Genomic DNA, 22,364 nt, shown 5'->3' on the forward strand with positions numbered 1-22,364 from the left:
ACAACGGATTAATTTAACAATACAAAAGGGTACTACTTCTCTAAAACACTGGTAAGGTCTCAACCAATAAAACACTGTGGCTTTAAATTACACCAAACAAATAGCATCACCGTTTTTTATAAACATTGGCTTTTGCAGTGCATGAGCATTATTGTAGACAATCCATTTCTTGTTCCGAGTTCAAGAAAAACAAATCACAAACATCAATTTCTTTCCGAAGAACATGAAGAATCCATATATCGTTAGAAGTTTCATATGATCATGAACAGTCGAATTCAATAGATTTATTCTTTTAGCAATCTCACGAATCTCTGGTTACTTGTCGGTTACCAACAATTAATGCCTTTATTGCAGGGCTACACGCATTGTTCGAAGAGATGAAAACATCGTCCGCGATTGATAGACAGTGTAAATGATGAGACGTAGAAAATGAAGTTATTGGCTATATTACCTTGCTGTGCTGGGCGTTTTTTATTTTGATATTATTCATATTGATAATCTGTTGGTTCTTCAAAACATATATATTGTTTAATTGCTGTTGTTTAAAATTCTACATATTTCTCTATGCTATACCATTTTTTGGTATGAGTTATTAAGTTTCTGCTTTTACTCAAAATTAAATAGAAATGCAGTTTGTATATATGGATAAATTTATAGGTTTATATAAAAAAACCTTTCCATTTGTCAACAAAATTGGCTTAAACTTTTCAATTAAGTCAACAAATCAAAGTAAAAAATTATATTAAAAAATTTCACCGATTCAAATTTAATTTTTGGTGCTTATAATATAAATAAAATTCAATTAACAAAATTAAACAAAATTTCAATAATTTATTGCAGATGGTCGTTCAAGATATCCTGATTTGGATAAGGGTGGCGCTTTACAAATATCTGTGCAAGCATTTCAAATCGATTATTATCCGTACCATTTAGCTAAATCGGATCGAATGCATTGGGCTAAGTAAATAATTTTGGTATACCATATAAACAATATAATTTTTTCCCTTTTGCTTTTACAGATATAAAGAAGCATCTGTCTCGCCGGCGCTTTGGCTAAAAGAATCATTAAATGCCTTTCGTGAAGCAGTACTTAGTTTAAGTCAACCAAATCGTCCATCTACACATGCGCCTTTAGAACGTACAACACCAGCTTCACCAGTAACACTAAACGCAAGTGCATTAACAACACAATATTCCAAATATAGTAGTGAACCGGTATCAAGTGGTAGTAGTACACCAAGTGCTAATGGAATTGGCACTGGCTCGAATACATCGCCTAGCAATCAAGCAATACATTCTTATCAACATAAAACTACTATGGATAATTTGGCTAAACTAATGAGTGCCTGTGTTATACTAAGAATTGAGGATTTTACCTTGTATCGCGTAACAACATCGGGTAAAAAGCAAATGCCAAAGGAGTTCATATCAGGTAAATATTTGTAATATTCAATATAGTTAACATATATTGTATGTATAGGAACTATCGCGTGTGTGCACTTTGTCGTACAATGCATACTCATATATATATATAAATTTAATTATATATGATGATTGTATTGTTGTCCTGTTACGTATTTTACTAATGCTAATTTTTACTTATGCTTTTTTTTGTCGCTACAAATATAACCGTGATATTATTCAAATATATATTAAATATATTATGTAACTTCTTGCTTTTGTGATATCACTTTAACGTAGCACAACATAAAAGGAAGACCAAACCAGGTGATTAAAAAGTTCTTTATGATTTTTATATTTTTATATGTACAACCAATGTTGGTTGTCTTTTAAGAAATCGATTATTTTTGTTGCATATTTATTTAGTATCTTCATTCGGAATTATTTAATATTCAGTGTTCTTCATACATATTATTAATTACATTTTATTAATTTTTTGTATATTTCAGTGTTCTTTGAATTTGAAAATATACGTTTTTCATCAAGAATTGATTGGTAGTTTAGTCTAATTCTAAAATTAAATTTTGAAATCAATGTTACTTTTTAATTACGTATAAAAATAAACCTTTGTATATGAAAATTGAATGCAGGTTGTTTGTTTAAGATTATTATCAGTGCGATTGTTTCACCTTTTTACTATAGTTTCATATATGTGTATATGTTTTATATATTTTCAAATAAAGACTTAAATTAAAATTTTAGTTTTCATACTCATCAAACAATGTCGACGATATTCGATGTTTATAAACTATAAAATATATATAAAATAGAAATCTCTAGGTGCAAACTCAGGTTATAAATTTAGTTATCACTCTCCTTAAACATAGTTCTTATATATATATATATATATAGATATATATATTTATTTGAGAAACTTATAATGTTGTACTTATTATCGAAACCCGAAAGGACTAGCCGCCTCTGGAACCTATGTTATGATATCAGTCTTTACCATATATTTATAAACATTATTCTATTTCAGTTCTTTATATACTTGAAGTTTAGAAATAATTATATATACAAAATGGAGTATATGAGATAGCACAAAGACTTGTACTAATGTTTCAAAAAGTACTAATGTGGTTAACAAAATTAAAGAAAGTATTAGTACATAAGTTTTCAAAAATAAAATTTCGGGTCCCTCAATCCTTAACCCTAATACTCGCATTTGTTTAATGTTAATTTTGGTATATAAAAAATAGAATTTCAGTTCCTTCAATGCTCAACTTTAAAATTCGCATTTGTTTATGGTTATTTTGGTATACATGTATAATTATATTTAATAAGACAATAAATTTTTTTTAATAAATAAAAACATTACATTTTTTTCTACTGAAAGTTCCCAACTGAAATGGAATATCTCTGTTTGCTTAATACTCAAATCTTATGTTTAAAACTTTATAATAATTATATATAAACATATCATATTAAGCTTTTAATTTTATTTATATATAAATAATTTGCATGGATTTGCCTTGTAATAGTTGTTTTGAACTGTTCGTTAAACCAAATGTCATATAGATAATGCTAAAGTTTTTAATTTAAACTAACTTTGTTGTTTTGTTTTTTGTATGAAAGAGTATAGATTTAATTAAGTTCAATTTATAAATTTTTATATTTTTATTAATTTTGTTATAATATATAAATACTATATAAATATACTATATAAATATGTTAAATAAAATGATTTTAGGTGATAAAGATCGATATTCTTTTCCGGCCGATATACCAATCATACATGCAGAATTTACTTATTTTTACTATCCCGGTGATTTTATATTTCCATGTAAGATTTTAAACTCATATACATATTTTTTTTTTTTAAACTCATATCTATTTTAATAAATACTTACTTTATTTGTTAGTACCACCGTCCAAGATATTTGTACACATCAATCCTCTTCAAGTACACTTTGATTTAAGTTCAATTTTATGGTTAAATTCATTTGGTTTAAATCTGCACGAAAGCTTATTGCGTACGAGTGTTGGCTCACCAGCGTCAATAGAACGTGGATCAATATCTTCTATTGGTTCAAATGGTACACAATTGCCAGCATCTGCTGGTTCACAAACATTTCGTATGGAACAAGAACCATCGTTAATGTACATGGATGTAAAAGTGGAAGCAATTATGCCACGAATTGTTATCGAGTCATCAATAGAAACGCCTAATCAGAAAGATCGTCCTAAAATAATGCAAATACAAATATCACGTTTTGCTTTAACCAATATACGTGAAATGGGTTCATCTCGTGCTGATCTTGCACAAGCCTTACATTCGCTGCAGGAAGGTTCACTTGTATTTGGCACAGGTTTTCCTTCCACAAGCGGAGACATGTGCATAGTAACGGATCGGATATTATCACACGTTGCTGCTTCGGATGTCAGCAATATACCACATGCTTCAAATTCTTCTATACCAAAATCAGCTTCAACACAAAATCTATCTCGTTATGCCATGTGGTCAGAACCACGTGATGTTTGGTGCATTAAGCTTGATCCAGTTTGGGTTGATTTTCTTGGTGCACGTTCATTGGGACCAAATAAATCGATACCATTTGTAGACGCAGTTCCTATAACTTTATGGTTACATTCTGGTGATGGTGCCACAGCTACCTTAGCTGCTGGTACTGATTCACTGACGTCAACAGCAAAAAATTCATCCATTGAAACAAACATTTATCGCATGGATTATGCAAATAGTAATAATTTACCACGTAATCCATTTTTAAGTGAAGAAGATTTACGTGCCGATAGAAAATCACAGTGTTCGAATGGTTTATCTGCTGGTAGTGGTGCAAGTGTGTCCAAAGAGCGTACAGCAGATATGCATGCTATAGCGCATATATCCAATTTAGTTAGTATACAAATCGATCATTATCAATATTTGTTCCTATTGCGTTTAGCTGAAGAAATGAATGAAATGTCTACATTTCTGTCATTAGATGCGGAACGTATACTACAAAAGGTAAAAGCATAAATTTAATCTTAATTTTATTTAAATTATTTATTTAATGTGCTTATGTTTTCACTTTCAGCAAAATAATAAAAAATCAATTGTCTTTGGTTGTGTGATACCACAAATTGAAATCACGCTTGTGATGCCGTCACCAACACCTGGTAAGGAATCTAGTGGTGGTGATGCTGAAAGTGTGTTACCAGATTCAGCTAGTTTGGGTGATGATTTACACATGAATAGTAAGAATTTATTTTCGTTTCTTTTCATTTCAATTTTGTTGTATTTTATTTAAAACAAAAATTTCTTTCACATTTATTGTATTTATATTATTACTATATTTTTTACAAAAAATATTTGTCATTTATTTTTAATACAATTTTTGTACGCTTTTTGATTGGCTTTAAAAACTTTAATTAAAAATATAATTTTAATTAAAATATTAAAAATCAGAAACATATTTTTGGACTTTTCTAGGCTATATTTTGATTTAGAAAATATGTTTATGTTTTAATGCAAATATGTATATAATATATATAACATATAATATATATAATATTCACTTACATTTATTTCATAGACTCACTTTTTTTAAATATAAAAGGTTTAGCTAATAATTCAAATTAATAATAATTAGTATATTTTATTAAAAGTGATTTGAATTAATTTACTCTGTAATAAAGGAGAGTAAATTATAAAAAAAATAATTTTAATATAATTATAAAGTAATCTATGGTATATATAAATTATCTATATATAATCTATATATAGTTTCAAAAATATGTATTTTATTGTTACAGATATTTCGACTGTGGTCATCTTAAGGGTAGTGATATAATAAAAATGTTTATAGTATTGTTACAAATTAAAAATGTAGAGCAAAGAAACAATTTGGCAATACAATAACAATAAAACGATAAATATATACATTTAATAGAAATTCTAGCGAATTAAGTTATTTTCAGCTTCTTTTTTATCTACGTCATATACTGATATATTTTACTACTAAATGTATTTAATTTGTAAACATTTTTTACATTAAAGATATTAACGATAACACTCGTCAACTTGTATATACTATTTTTATATATTTTTATTGATTATACAAATAACCTATAACAACAAATAAAGGTCTTTTTGTTCTCGGTGACTTGCATTTAGTAGTTTCCAAATTAAAAGCCCGATATCTTGAAAACTAAACTATATTGACATATAGTGTACAAGAAAAATGTGTTATAATAAGGTTGCCTTTAAAATCTGTTGTAGAATAGGTGTACACGGAAAATCGAAATTGTGCTGCATTATTAACATAATCAAAATGAGAAAATAATCTTAATTATGTATTTATATATGTTTGTATTTATCCGCTAGACTATAGTTATCTATAGTTATCTAAAGTTATCTAATTAAAAAATAAAATAAAATGTAATTCGTGTTGTAAAGAAACATGAAATTATTATCAGACGAATACATGGCTTAGGACAAGGTGTGTGCTCAGAAAATATGACAGAAGAGAGGATGTATAAAATGGAGCCAAGAATAAGGGTGCGATTAGGTGGTAACTGGATAATTAGTCTGGATCGAGAAAAATTATTTATACCTGATATTAAAAATTTTTTAATAATTAGTATTATAAAATAGTCTTAAAATGCAAACATTCATTTGTAAATTCTCGTCCGAAAATGGAATATTATTAGTTATAATAATTTAAAAATCATTTACCAAAATAATACAATGTTCTCCATATTATATATGTAATTTGTATACAACTGTTACACAATGAAATACACAATTGAAAGTTTAGATGAAAAAGAAATTATTTTGATTATATAATTTAAAAAACAATCGGTTTTTTAATACTCACTTATTCTTAAATTATATTAATAATGTTTTGGTGTTGTTGTAACCTATATAATACCATCCACCTTGTAAACATGAAACTGCAATTAGTTGAATTTTATTGACGGAAACAAGAGGGTGTTCATTTTTTATATGTATATAGTGTTTTTTTAAAATGTCTCTTATACATTATAATAATTCAGTTTCGAATATTAATATAATTAAGTTCATGGCAAATTTAAAAAATCTTAAATGCGTTTTATTTGATTAGCAGTAAAACTTTCATATTTGATATATTTGATATATATTTAAAAAAATTGAATTTTATTTTTTTCTGTCCATAGTTTTTCGAAGTTTCAGAACCACCGTAAATATAAGGTCTAGTTGTTAAATATAAAAAATTTTATTATACTATTGTGATATTGTAACTTAAACTTTTCAATTATTAAAATACATATTTTAACGACTGCTTGATTGATTTATGGAGCCAATACAGTTACATACAAATTATTCTTTGTATGTTATAATAGTTTTTCTTAACACTTATTTAATAGCAGTGTAAAATTGTTAATTTATGATAGTATCTTTTATAAATATTCTCTTGTTGTGCCTTGATACCTTTCTTTTTGGATAAGCTTTGGTTGTTCCTTTAGGCCATCTAATGTTGTGTTACTAACATTTCCAATTTTATCAAAGTGTTTAGCCGTTCAATTTATTATATATTCTGTTACTGTTCTGGATTCGTTAGGTCTTATATTAATTTTGGAAGTGCAGTTTTTTTTGTGTGACATCAACGTAGACTCGAATACAAGCTATAAAAAATATATATTTAAATATAAATATATACCAACTATTCATAGATTCAAATATGCTTATAAATATTCGTCAATACTGTAGTATTATTAACATTAATTAAATAATAAGAATAGTTATAACCAGTATTCAGATACGAAAGCAGATCTCTATATTAATAAATATTTGGATTTTAATATACTTTAAATTGGACACTTCAATATAAGCATTAATTTTTTGATACCAGATATAAATGATTTAAAAAAAAAAATTAATGTAATACTAAAAATTTGCACTTACAAATAAAATTTATTTTTCTATATATTTATAAGTATTTATCTATAATCAGTCATTATATGTATTTTTAGCTTTAATCAGTCATTATTAAGTAAATATTGTCTTGTATACATGAATTTTGCTGTACTCTGAGTAGTTTGTGATAACGATTTGTAATATTAATTTATTTTTTCGACAAAATCACTTTACGATATTCATTAGCACAAGTTAATTTTATTAATTAAATAACAATCAATATCCATGAATTTTAAAAAGAATTTCACTTAAATATTTTTTAAAAACATATATTTTTTGCTTCAAAAATATTTTTAAATATTTTTTTTTTCAAAAAAAAAAAATTGCATGTTTTCACTTAACCACACCACAATTTACTTTGGGGATTTTATCTATTCTAAGCATATATATATAATAAAAATCACCATATATAAATAATATGCATACAAATTATTATTGTTTTTTTAAGAAAAGTCATCATACAATAATTTAAAAAAATGTTCTAATAGGTACAAATATGATGTGGCCACCGCCGCCTTTAGATCAAATTAAGAACAACACATTCGGAAGTGTTGAAACACCTTCACCTATAACAAATGAACCACCGTATGATAGTATACATATTTCAAATCCCAATACACATGGGTAAGTATTGGTTGAACATTTTGAAACCAAAAAAAATATATACTTATTTTCCAATTATTTACTTTATTTGTTATTTTTTTTAGTTATAATGTACAAATACAAAGCACGCCGACTGTAGCTTCATCAACACCGAGTCAAGGTTCTCGTCCAGATACTGGAGTATATTCACAATCAATAGCCTCATCTTCAAAAAGTTTTAAATCAACACGTAATTCTGCTAGTGACGCAACAAGCATAACAAAAGAAATTAATTCCAGTATGTTTATAAAGAGATGTTTAAATTTTAATATATATTTATTAAATAATTTTATTTTATATTATATATAGGTCTGTTATCTATGAAAAAAGGTTTTTCCAGTTTTATGACTTCCATTGATTCTGCTATTAAATCTGGTGCTCCAAATGATGATGCCAGTGATACGTTTTCGATACAAAGTGATATCAGCTCAGATTCAGAAAATTTCGCTATTGTTATGGGTGATGATAAGACTATGGATTGCATTGATGTGATGTTTAGGTAATTTTTTTGAAATTTTAAATAGTAAAGTATAGTCAAATTTCCATTACTCGAACTTCTATAACTCGAATTTTCTATAACTCAAACTATATAGAACGCAACTGGGTTCAGTTAGCTAATTACTTACAATCACAAGAAATTCTTTAACTCGAAGTCTCCATAAGTCGAACCTTTTCTTTGTAAAATGGTATTTTAAGTTGTGGAAGTGTGACTTTACTTGTAAATTTTGTAAATTAATTAATCAATTAGTTTTAATAGTAGTTTTATTTATCCTTATTTTTATTTTTAAAGAGAAAACTTCTATTTAAGTATTAAGAAAATAGGAGATATATAAAGTCCTTGACTTTTAAACTTGTTTTTTTTTTTCAATTTATCAATTTAATGTATTATTGTTCTAAAAATATTATAATGATAGATTTAATAAATAATTCATAAATTGTACTCAAAAAGTATCAATTTGTTATAATAATAAATTTAGCATTAAGATTTATCATTACGTTGTTAGAACAATTGCTTTCGAGATTATAGATCAAGATTATATTTATTGCTGATGCTTATATTTATTGTTATGATAAAAATTTCTGGATATACATTAAGTCAGAGATGCATATTCTTTTAGCAAATGTATACGTGTTTTAGGTGCTAGATTACATAAACTATAGTATTCGTTTCTGACAAGTCTAGATCAGGATTTGTTAATTGTAGATCCGCAGACTGCTAAAAGTTATTACAGTGTTCATTATCACCACCAGCCCTTTAATTATTATATTTTTGTCTATTGCGATAGTATTTTTGAGAAAATGTTGGTACCAGTCCTTGCAGAACATTTTAAATATTCTGCTGGGTCTTATAAAACACATTACATATTTTTTCGAGCCACAACGTTTTTTGGAATAGATTATATAGATACTAATATAGATATTAAGTTTACTGTTCTGGTATAAAATTTCTATATTGTTATTTATAGTACATTTGCTATAATTTATAGAATTTGTGTTCATGGTATTACTTTAAAAACCGTCACTTTCTTTTTATTTATATCTGTTTTGTTCTTTTATATGGTAGGTATTATTTTCTCGTAGAGCTAGGATCTCTATCTTTCTAGAATAACTATATTATTAATATTGAAAGTTATTATTATTCAACACATAATTTTTTGTTCTGAGTTTAAAAATTGATTTCTCCTTAGATTAAATCCCTTTACAAATGATACTAATTTAAAAGCGTCGCCAGTAGAGATTGCTAGTGAAGTTTATGAAGAGCCAAACTACAAAACTAATTTATCTTCACCTTCTGAACCATCAGAGGCAAGCACCTGGCGTAGACGCGATTTAGTTTCAATGGCGACTTTCAGGTAAATACCATATTTTTTTAAATAAGATTCAAATTTAGAATTAATAAATATTTAATTGTTAAAAATAGGTTGACAACTGTTGAACTGATACGTCAGAATGAAGGGTATAGTTCTGCATTGCGTGTTCAAGTTGCGGCTATATCATGTGATGAATGTGGCGCTATACCCTGGGATGAGTTACAGGTAATTTTTGATATATTAGCCTACCGTTTTTTATTTAAAAAAAAATTTATTGAGTTTTATATACTATTTATTGCGTTCTTTTTATGTTTATAATTGTTTTTATTATTCTTGTGTTTATTAAGTTTTGTTTTCATGTTCATATATTTGTGTTTTTAAATTACAATATTTCTTTTAAATAAATGTTATATTTAATTTTCAATATAAATAAAATATAATTAAATTTTTTGTTTTGTTTAATTTTAAATTATATTATTATTATTATTTATTATTTAATTCGAGCATTATACTTATAAAACAGTTCAAAGAATTTATTTTAATTTTTAAATAATTTTTAAAAAATACAATATTTACTTTTCAATGTCTCGCTAAAAATTTTCTGCATGCCTTTTTTAAAGACTTTATTTTTGTCTTTTTCACATTTTTAACTCAAAATAATAGTTCGAAATTTTTTTAAATATATATATATATATATATATATATATACATATATATATTTTACACTTAAATTTCAATTTATATTCAGATTTATTTTTTCACTCGTTACACTTGTGAAAGCTTGTAATAAAACATAATTAGTTACATTTTAAAAATAAACAGATCTCAAGAACTTTGTAATTAGTTTTTAAAAAAATTACATATAAGAAATATAAAAAAATTTCAAAAATATTTTTATATATATTATATATTCAAAATTTACTATACTATATAAGTATGAGTCATATTATATTTATTTAGATGTAATTTAAATCTTTAGTTTATACTTTTTAACGAATAATGTTTGTATTATAAATCTTGTGAATTATATATATTTTATATATTTCAAAATTTATTATACTCTATAAGTATTAGTCATATTATATATATTTAGATGTAATCTAAATCTTTAGTTTATCCTTTTTAGTGATTAATTTTTGTATTATAAATCTTGTAAATTATATATATTTAACATAGTGTATATACTTTATAAAATATCTAAATAATAAAAATGTACAGGATCATGTATATTTATTGCAGTTAGTTATTATAAAGTCCTTATTTTATAGGAAACATTCGAGATATAAAATAAAAAGTATTGTAAATTAATTCATAAATAAACACTAAATAATTAAAATTTTTATGTTCAATGACGATATTTTTAAATTTAAAAAATTAATTTTTACTTTAGTAAATTCTAAGGTTGAACATACAACTGTTTCAGATAACGCCAAATATTTATCATGAGTGATCTTTGGCAACATCTATGGGTGTGAATATGCTTTTATTACTTTTGGGCAGCAAGTGCCAGGAATTAAATTCTGTCAAATTTAAATCGTAAAATTGCATATTAAATTTCATAGATTTTACTGTTTTATTTTACTGTTTGTTTATAAACAACACTGGCACTTGCTTAATATTTTTAGAATAAAAGCATAAATCACGGCAATATAAACTAACATTAATATTTTAAATTGTTCTTTTTTTAAATTTAAGTGGTTGTATTTGTTTTATATATTGTTATATTTTGTATATATTATTATTTTAGAATTTATGTTATTATATATTTAAATGTTCATTATTTATTAGTTATTATATTATTACATTATTATTATTATTACTGTAATATTATATAAAGATTATTATTGTATTCTTATATAGTAAATATATTTAAATTTTCATATAATTGTTAATATTTACTTGTTATCATATTATGCCTTATAATTAAGCGACTGTGAATGAAATAATGTTTTAATAACTAAATATTATATTAAATATATATTATATATATAAGTATATTTAACAATTAATATGTAAATTCAAAATTTTCAAAGCTCACAAGTGTAGCGTAACTGTGTACAATATACTATTATGTAAAACTTGAACAAAAATTATTTTTGAATCTCTTGATATTGTAATTTTTTTTTTAAAATATAATATAAACATATACATTATCATATTCTAAGCGACATACATATAACAGTACATTTAATTTGAACATTAAATATCAGCTATATCATTATAAATTATATATCATATAAATATCGTAAATTTATTATTGTGATTTTTTAATTTAACTTCTTATCTTCATTTTTCTCTCTTCTTCTCTTCTTATAAAAATTTTATACAATACGAAACGAAATATATGTTATTAATGTGCGTTAATAATAATGAAAAATATGATTGAATTGCAAAAAAAAAATCAATTAATCAAAACATATAATAAAAACAACTGTAAATTATTTATTTTGAACGAAATTATATCATATTTATAACAACAACATTATTTGAATTAAAAACACTGTTCTTTTGGAAAATATAAATATATGTTTATATATATGTAAATATGTATTACATATATATTATATTCCGTTTGATACTCTACAAAACTACAATTTTAAACTCGTACACAGAACGTTCAACAAGAAAACAAGGTACCTACAAAAAATACTTAAAAAATTAAAATTTAAATTAATTAAAATTTAAGTTGTAAAATTAATTTGGTTGGTTTTGGTTGTGTTTTCTATACATTATCATATACTCGTACTGAAACATTTCTTATATTATTAATTATCAATTTTCATTTTTCGTGTATATTTTGGTTGCCTTTTCCTTGCATTTTACCAAATATGTTCTTGAATTCAATTTGATTGTTTGTTAATGAATTGTAGTTGAATTTCGTTGGAAATTGAATTCAATGGAGTCGAGTTGGGAATGGCAACGATTGCAGTTTTAGTTGGATTTTTTATTTTAATTTCTTATTAAAAAAATTTGTTTTAATATGAAAGAAATTTTTGTGTTATCAGTTTTGTTTTTGTTGCTTGTAGTCTTGTTTAATCTTGCCTAATCTTGTCTAATTCGTTCACCGTGTTTAGAAAACCCCTATCTTATATTGTTATTAAATATTCTATTATAACTATTTATTTATTATAACTTTTTAATATGTCTTTTATATTATTAATATATTATACCATTTGAATATTTTGCGATTCTTTTATTCGCTGGGTTGTATTATTTTATTATATTTTTCTATGAGTTTATTATAGTCATTTAATTGGTTTCCATCGAGAACACCCTATAAACCTTAATTATTTGTACATTTTTAATTTATTTTAATATTTTTTTTTATAAATTCTTAAATAATTTTACTGGGGTGATATTATAATCTATTATCCCATTTATTCGCTGGATGTTGTTTCAGTTTATTATAGACATTTATTTGGTATCCATCGAGAAGATACTATAAACTTTAATTATTTAAATATTTTTAATTTATTTTAATTATTTTTTTTGTTAAATTTTTAAATAATTTTATTGGGGTGATATTATAATTCATTTTAAGTGATTAAAAAATTTTTAAACAAATTTTTTATTTTAAAAGTTGTTAAATATTCTTATTTAAAATTGGAACTATAAACCATATTCACAATCTTAAGCTAGTGCAAAGCAGCAGCTTGAGTTATTATATTTATATTATTAATAGTCGTAATTTTTTCTTTTAGAGTAGCAAAAAAATACACACAACTTACCAGAGAAAACATGTGAAACAACAACAATACTCTTAAAATCTCCAGAGTTAGGTTTTATTCTCAAAAAATTTCAAGGGTCAAATTTCAGTGTAGTCAAATTCAAAAATCAATCTATTGTAAATGATCACTAGAAATATGTTGCAAAATTCCAATCATCCAATATTAATTTTGCTTTCTATTATTTAAATTAATTAATTTTTAGGATTTAGAATTTTAATATCTCATATTGTACACAACACAACATAAAAAATATGTCAAAAAAAGCATTTAACATATTTCAAAAGTGATGCCAATATGTTTCAACCAGACTTAATATTCTTTTTTTACAACTCTGAAAGAAAAAATTACAGCTGATGAATGATATATTAAAAGAAGATAGCGTGGATGGGTGTTAGCAACTGTTCGAGTTACCTTGAATACGTTTTGATTCCCGTTAAATTTTTAGTTGGTTGGTGTAAAATACAACAAAAACCGTTTTTGTTTTTAATTGAGGAAATGGACCTTTTCCTCTTTCATATTTTTGTTATAATAACTTAATGTTATTAAAATCATTGAGTTGTAGTTTATATTAAAAATTTATACTAACTAGATACGAAAACAATACTATAACTAAGTACCTCATTGTTTATTCAGAAATATCTATCTTATAAGATCCAACCAGTGCTTTGCGTATACTATTATAAATTATTTTATTATATTTTTTATTTCAGACAAAAATGTTCTCTTTTTTATATAGATTAAATTTGAACTACAATGCATGAGTGTTTAAATTAAAAAAAATTATATATATTTAAAAAATTTAAAGATTTTTAGAATGTTTTACTGTTACAAGCTTGATTAGTATATTCTTCTTTAAAATTTGCGAAATTATATTAAAAAAATTATTTTTCCTGTATTTTTTGCTGTACTTTATTAATTTGTTTAAGTAAGTTTATTTTTACAAAATTTCAATAAACTTTTAAATAGAAGTCTATATACATAATCTTAACTGCTTAAAATATATTGCCTATATACCTAATAGAGTAAATCGAATGAACTAGTTATATATCTTATGGCAGTTGTAAAAAAATTTTTTTTTTTTTGAAATGTGAAAGAAGTTTTTTAATCTACAAAAAAAAAGATTAAGATTAAGATTAGAGGGTCATCCTTTCTAACGTTAATTTGCTGAATTGTGAATTAAATTTATATTTATCAATAGTGAGTTCTTAAACCTCTCGACTAAAATCGTAAAGATTACTAGTAAAACGTTCCATTTATATCTTACACTTAATTGTACTGATTGTTGTATATAATTTATTTTATTGAAATTTATAAAAAATATAATAAAATATAATAAAAAATAATAATAAATAGTATAAAATATAATTTATTTTATTTATTAAAATATTTTTAATATGTTATTATAAATTTGACTTACATTTCTATTTTTAAGTTTATTTATTATATAAATATATTGACTAAATGAAAACGAAATTGGATTCGTTAAATTTTTTTGGTACAATTAGATATATATATCTACGTATGACATCATAAATATTATTTGTTAGTTTCTTTATTTTTGTATATATATTTTTTATATTTTATCATATCAGTTATAATTAATTCTTTTTTATATGTAATATATTTGTCAACTGTATATATAAGCTCTGGGATTATTTATCATAGGATAATGCAATAATTTTTTATAACTACTGGAGAACTAGATTGCGGATTAAATTTACCAATGCTTATGTTCAATAATTTTATTAGGCAGTTTATTTTTATCTTATTTTATTTTTTTAAATCACATTTTTTATTTTACTTAATTTTTTCGTGCTTTATAATGTTAATATATAATTTTTTTGTCGGATTTTGGGTCGTTTATTTAACAAATTGAAAATTAAAATAATTATAATAAAACTATAATTTTTGTTTGAAATTAATGAATTAAATTAATGTTTGTATTCACATATTTTTTGTATGTTATTTAAAGTAATATAAAACGAAAAACAAATCCAAGCCTGGCAAAAAGAAAACAAACACAAAAATCTTATTTTTAATTATTATTGTTATTATTATTTTTTTTTGAATATTTATTTTTTAATTGTTATTACGAATATTAATATTGTAATTATTATTCTTTCTCAGCGATCATGAATAATCTAAACTAGTCATACAAGTTCATTGTAAACATATTAATCTTATAAAAATAATGTTTAAAAAAAATTTTAATTCATTTTTAAAATTTAAAATTCATTTTTAAAATAATTTTATTTTTTTCTTTTTATTTAATTTTTTTAATTATACATGTTGTAACCTTATTAATTATATTAAAATTAAAAAAAAATTTTTTTTAAAGACAGTTTCTTTATTATTAATATATTCAATTTATAAATATTCTTTAATTATATAAATTTTTATATATTTATAATTATGTAAATTATATTTATAACTACACATTTTTTTACTAAAATTTTTATTTAATAATTATATATTTATTTTTATAATGGGATTTAAATGTTTTCTTTATTATTCTTTTTTAGCATGAAAATTTATATTTTTTTTTGACTTCCTCCTTTAATTCTAAATGTCATCTAGGATCTAAAATCTGCGTATGATTAGTTAATCTATGTTTAGCGTTATCGATCTCTTTTGCTGCTTTGCGAAAAGCTGTGATGTTTCTTCCATTGTCTTAAATAAAATATCTCAATCATTTAAGTTCATATACTTTGATATGTGTTATTGCTTTGCTAATAAATAGATCATATAAATGATTATTGTCTAACTGATTATTCCATTGTTGCTTCCTACCAGTTTTTTTGATAATATTAAACAATTTACATATACCCACTATTTCTCTTGAAAAATTCCAAATTCTGATTTTTGTCAGTCTGAACCAGTTGATGTTTCTAATATAATAATTGATCTATTTCAGTTACTTAGAGTTCTTCTATCAATTGATATTAAGGTATCTTGAAATGCAAAACCTTTGAAATTCTGAGTTCTTGAGAATGTAGTATAGTCGTTGTTGTTGTTGTAGTCCGTAGGGACCTATTTGAATAGTTCCTTTGGGGGTCATAAACGGGAATTGATCATCGAAATTGACCAGGCTGTTCTTGAAATTGTATAGTGTAATTGGTTGTTTTTGATTTATTACACCCACATTTCGGTACACTACATCTATATGTTTACATATCACTTATGTGGTCTATAGTAATATATCTGATTTCTAAAATCAAAGCTTAGTTAATATTATTGCAATTAATATTGTTTTTTTTTGTTTGCCATTAATTTTATTTTTTTTGTAAGAAAATTACTTAAAACTACTTACAAATTGTTTTAATATTTGGTATATCTGTTTATTTTTCACTATGCACTAAGCTTAATAATAGGTTTTTAATATGATTAACGTATTAGCAATTTGATAGTTTAAAATCAAATAAATTATTTATTGTCCTTTATGTAAAAATTATAACCTTAAACTAGATTTTTAAACTTTGTTTAGTCCTTTCTTTATATGTATGTATAGTTTTCTGTTTTCTCTTTAAAATATTATCTTAATGTTATATCTTATATAATCTTACTGTTATATTCTACATTATCTTACTGTTTCTTTCTGATCGGTGAATAAGTAATAATAATTATATTTTATTTTTTATATTATTATTTTACTGTTTTCAAGCATTATTTCTCATTTTATTCTTATTTCGTTTTTATTTTATATTTTTTTTTTTCAAATTTTTTTAAAGTAATAGCTTTAATCCGACTTTGTCATTAACTACCATTTCGAATTCATTAATATATTAATATTTTCATTGGTTAGTTGTTTTCAATCATAATCATTATAATTCACATTGTTATTAAGTCAGACGTCACCATTTGAATTTTCATTTTGATTAACAGGTTCAGTATACGCTTTTTAGAGGTTCAGCTTTTAATAGATAGTTTTTAAACCGCATACACATCATAACACGGCTTATACACACACATACCAAAAACTGCAATTGGCTTAAAACAAGTACATACAGTCCCTGCACAGAACGTTTGTGGTTTTAACATAAATTTCTGTTATTTGAGAAATATTTTTATATATTTTTTATTTTTTTAAAAGTTCAATACACACAAAAAATCTAATTTTTGAAAATTTAGATTATTTACGAAATATGACTACAAAAATTGCATTTATAACTATATTTTTTGTTTAATCATGCAGATATATCGGATATAGCCAAATAATCATTACCAGTGGTCCTTGAAATTCCTGGTATTTATTATTTTTAGTTGTACTCGTAATTTCAGACTGTAAGTGTTAAACGTTGAACTTAAATCCTGTCCAATTTGAAACATAGACATAGACCCACGTACTAGACTAGACGTAATCGCTGTTATTTTTTCTAAACAACTATTAATTTGTTTTACAATAAACCATAAACCACTACTGGCCGAAGTTGAGAAATTAGTGTTGTTGTTTTGGCCAGTATAGGCCAGCAACTTGTTGTTTTTTGCCATACTTGCGAGCCACAGAAAAGGTCTACTATTACTCTCTTTCTTTTAAAACATTTATTACATACATAGTACTATGTATCGCTTATAGTTTGTAAGCTCAGCACATATGTATATTAGTGATGTATTATGATATGTATATATGTGCCCATACCGAAAGTGCTTTCTTAGAAAAGCTTTTTTTATTAACTATATTTTTCAAATAAATATGGTTTGAAGTTTACGGACCTATTCTGTGCACTTTATAAAATATTCTGTGACATAAATAAAAAGCTTTTTTCCTTGTTAGTTGTCAATACTATAATTGCTGTTGACAACTATTAAAATATGCTCTTTTTAAGCAATTTTTATTTTTTGCATGCATGACAAATATTCTTAACTAAAATATACGCTCTTTACAAGCATATTTTTTATTGTGTAGTGAAAAGCACTAGGTACTTGAGCTTTGAAATTTGTCAAGATGTGTCCAGAATACTAAAAAGTTTTCTGCTTTATAAAAATCAAATATTTTATTAAAGTATTTGACAAATCTGTCAAGTGTACAGAATAGGTCCGTAAAAGTATGTGGTTTTTTTAATATTCATTAATTTTTATCTCAAGTACGGTTTAACTTGATTATGAATTAAAGGAGTTAAAAGAGTGGGAACTTAAGTTTAATGTTTATAACCAAATTTAATATGTTTAATATAAAGGAGTATTTAACGGCTTTTGATAAGTATATTTAATTATACCTCAAATATGTATACATTATATATGTCTAAAATAAAGAAAAAACAGCATTAAAATCTTTTTTGATGACTCTTACATAAAAGATACTTTAAATAATAAAACAAATGTGCTCGTAAAAATTAAATACATAAAAACGATACTATGAAAAAATTGTTTACTGCATATTTCATTATTAGTTTTTGTTGATACTTTTTATTAAAAAAAAAAAAAAAATTAGATAAAAATAATAGTGCATAAATTTGTTACTGTTATCAAACAATTGGATCAATTCTTCAGTGATTCCATGAAGTAAAAATAAGATTTGTTGGTGTGTATTGAAGACTATAAAAAGATTAAAAATATCTATACTGGCAGGCATCTACTAGAGTTGTAATTGTTTGTTTGTTTATTTAAAGTTGTTTATAAAATTTTTAATGCTTCAACACATTCCCGCTTCACTCTGGTTGCGAAGCTTGCACCGTTTTGCATGTGTTAAAGGTTTTAGCTTGAATTCTTAGTTAAATTTATATACACAGAAAAAAATGTTATTTCTAATTTTATTTAAAATAAATTTTATTTAATTTTATTACATGACGGCGACACCTAAAATTTTATTTGCAAAAGACAAAATTTGGTGCTCGTTGTAAAGCTTGGAATTTGGCACCATATAATCCTGAAGCTCCACCTTGTATACGTTTACGCCTGGAGGAGACATTGCATCCGCCGCAAGGTGCCATTGTTATAACAGATAAAAAATGCATACAGAAGTGAGTTTTCAAAATAATTATGTAGTTCTTAATTATATTTACTCCTTGTTATGACCAAAAATTAATTAATATATTATATGTATTAATAATATATGCATATATATAAAAATACTGTTTTTTTCATCAGATTTTTCAAAAACTAATTCATTGATTAGTTAAAGAATTGTAAATTTTTTAAATTTCTTTTATTAATAGTTATTTTTATATATATATATTATTTTTTATATATTGTGGCAATATAAATTTGATCAATTTGTTGTCAGCGTATAAATAAAACATTTTTATATTTTAACTATTTATCGAATATATTAATAACTCTTCTATTACATTAATATTTTTCAGTTGGTTTACACATAATGCTGATATACGTGTCAGAGATGTTAATTTAGATTTATCGATGAGCACCGTTATCGGTTTAGGTGATTTGGCGGAAGATGAAATTATATCAAATCCATTGCCAGTAAATGTAAGTAGATTCTTCCATGTATCTCTTTACCTTCAATATACATCAATATAAATCATTAAAAATACTGTTTAAATAAAAACTAATACCCATTATGTACTTCAAAAAATATTTCGTTATGCAGTTTAAACTAAATTTAATCTTTATTTATTTAAATAAAATAATATCAGTTGATAATAACATAACTAATATTATTAACTTATTAATAATATTAATATTAATTAACAATATTAATGCTAATTAATAATATACATGTATGATGCTATTTGATATATATAATGCTATATATAAATAATATAATTAATTAATATTTATTATTTTATGACCAAACAATTTTTAATATAGTACTTTCACAAGCTAAGTGGTCAATTTTTTAATATTGTTTATAATGAAAATTCAGAAAAAAGAACAAAATATAATAATATATTTATTTATATAATTTACTGTAAAATAATTTTTTGATTTCCCTTAATTTTTATTTTAATTTAACAATATATATATATATATATATATGAACAGTATTTATATATATATATATATTAACAATATATATATTATTGACATTAGTTTATAAAAACTCTATATTAATAATTAATAAATAATAATAATATTAATCAATTAATAATAATAATATTATTAATTAATTAATAATAAATAATAATATTAATTAATTAATAATAATAATAATAAAAATAATAATAATATTATTAATAAATTAATAATATTAATTATAAATAATAATATTAATTAATAATAATAATAGCATTAATTAAAATTATTCAATTATTTTAATTGTTTAAATTTAAATTAATTTGAATTGGGTAAATTAAAGATCAATAAATTAATTTCATTAATTTCAATTAATTTAGATTTATATAACTGAAAAAAAAACAAATCAATTTAATTTAACAGAATTTTATTTGTGTGAAATTAATTTAACTTATTAATATTAAAAACTAATTCGACAATTTAAATTAATTTATAAAACATAATTAATTCGATTTCTCAAAAATTTAAGATTAATTTAAATTTATCAAAACCAAATTATTTTAAATAATTTAATATCCTTTATTTCTGGAATATCTGCTCTGGAGTCTTCGATTTTTAATTTAAAACTTTTGATTTTAGTTTATTTGTGAAATTCTTGACTAAGTTACACGATAAATAGATTCCAGTGGAGCTCGGCTAATGAGTTCACTTAGAACGTAAATTGATCTATTGTGATCATACAAAGAAGTGGATTAGATCGAACCATCTATCTAGTAACGTTTATAGTGTACATATAATATTATTAATTCCAGAAAGATATAAAGTGTCCTAGGCCTTTCCTAAGACAATTTTTAGGAATTCTTCCTCAGTTCTTAGAAAGAACTTTTATTAAAAAAAAGGTTTCTTGGTGACTGGTAGGAAATCGATATTCCGATATTGTATTTGTGACAACGAATTTTAGTTGAGAAAAAAATTGTTCAGAATATCTGTGGTTACTGACTACTATAGAAACCAATGCGATCTTTTCTTCGTATTTTATTTTTATAGTAGTTTCTTGTCAGTTATTACACTTGATACTTGACAATTGTTTTTGTTCCAGTGGTGTTTTGTTTAACTGGAAGTTTTATTTCACTTTAACTTATGTGCTCACATTACATTTCGAATGAAATCATAATCATTGCTTCTAATAAGACCTTAAATAAAGAATGGGAAAGCAGTACAAAATGGGAAGAAAATTAAAAGAATAATTCGGTTATATATATATGGACAATTTAATAGAAGAGGAAGAAGAAAGCATTGTAAGAAGGTCTCTGATCCTTCATAAAAAATTCAAGTGGAAGAAGCACATAGATGAAGCTTTTGTGCAATAAACCCTCGCATCTGTTGTGTTACTACTATGGGCGCTCAATTTTTAAATTCACTCAACGGTTTGTCGTCGGCTTAGAGTACAAAGGTGCTAAGTTCAGATTTTCAGATTTTACAAAAAACTTGAAAAACTTGATAATGGATATTTCTTTTAAGTCCCAAATACAGTTCCTGTGCTTTTAGTTCTTTTTTTAAATAAAATTAGTACAAAATATTTCGATTATAATTAAACCCTGTTTTATTTATTATCATATTTTACGTTGCTTTTGTGAAGCGTAGCACCTTATTTTAATGCGAGGACACCCAATTCTCTTCCAAAGTTACGGGAATTGTGGAATTAAAATGGTCTTTAAGCTAATTGAATTGACTATGATATCCTTTCGCTTCATCTACTTACTTACTGATGATAATTATAAATTTCGAACTATGATCCAACGATACTACTTAGATTAAGTTTCATGAATTTTTTTTTATTTACAAGATTTGAAAAAATTGGTAAGGAATTTTGAAGTAAGTACTAGTGTTGCTGAAAAAGCTACGCTTTCTTTA

General features: G+C 23.7%; 1 protein-coding gene across 2 annotated transcripts in view; it reads left to right on the top strand.

The window, feature by feature from the left end:
• The window catches only part of LOC119687515 (UHRF1-binding protein 1-like), a 71,277-nt gene that overhangs the window by 39,831 nt on the left and 9,082 nt on the right, over positions 1 to 22,364 (top strand). The window contains exons 6-18 of one of the 2 annotated variants that reach the window (XM_038101848.1): positions 841 to 961; positions 1,020 to 1,432; positions 3,155 to 3,247; positions 3,327 to 4,429; positions 4,500 to 4,659; positions 7,849 to 7,984; positions 8,068 to 8,240; positions 8,312 to 8,501; positions 9,691 to 9,855; positions 9,924 to 10,038; positions 12,426 to 12,446; positions 19,356 to 19,498; positions 19,841 to 19,964. In XM_038101848.1, coding sequence (XP_037957776.1) covers positions 841 to 961; positions 1,020 to 1,432; positions 3,155 to 3,247; positions 3,327 to 4,429; positions 4,500 to 4,659; positions 7,849 to 7,984; positions 8,068 to 8,240; positions 8,312 to 8,501; positions 9,691 to 9,855; positions 9,924 to 10,038; positions 12,426 to 12,446; positions 19,356 to 19,498; positions 19,841 to 19,964 — 2,957 coding nt within the window. The remainder of the gene's footprint in view (positions 1 to 840; positions 962 to 1,019; positions 1,433 to 3,154; positions 3,248 to 3,326; positions 4,430 to 4,499; positions 4,660 to 7,848; positions 7,985 to 8,067; positions 8,241 to 8,311; positions 8,502 to 9,690; positions 9,856 to 9,923; positions 10,039 to 12,425; positions 12,447 to 19,355; positions 19,499 to 19,840; positions 19,965 to 22,364) is intronic. The other variant, XM_038101849.1, reaches the window with a different exon arrangement.

The sequence above is a fragment of the Teleopsis dalmanni genome, chromosome X (assembly GCF_002237135.1).
Source record: "Teleopsis dalmanni isolate 2A chromosome X, ASM223713v2, whole genome shotgun sequence".
Lineage (NCBI taxonomy): Eukaryota > Metazoa > Arthropoda > Insecta > Diptera > Diopsidae > Teleopsis > Teleopsis dalmanni.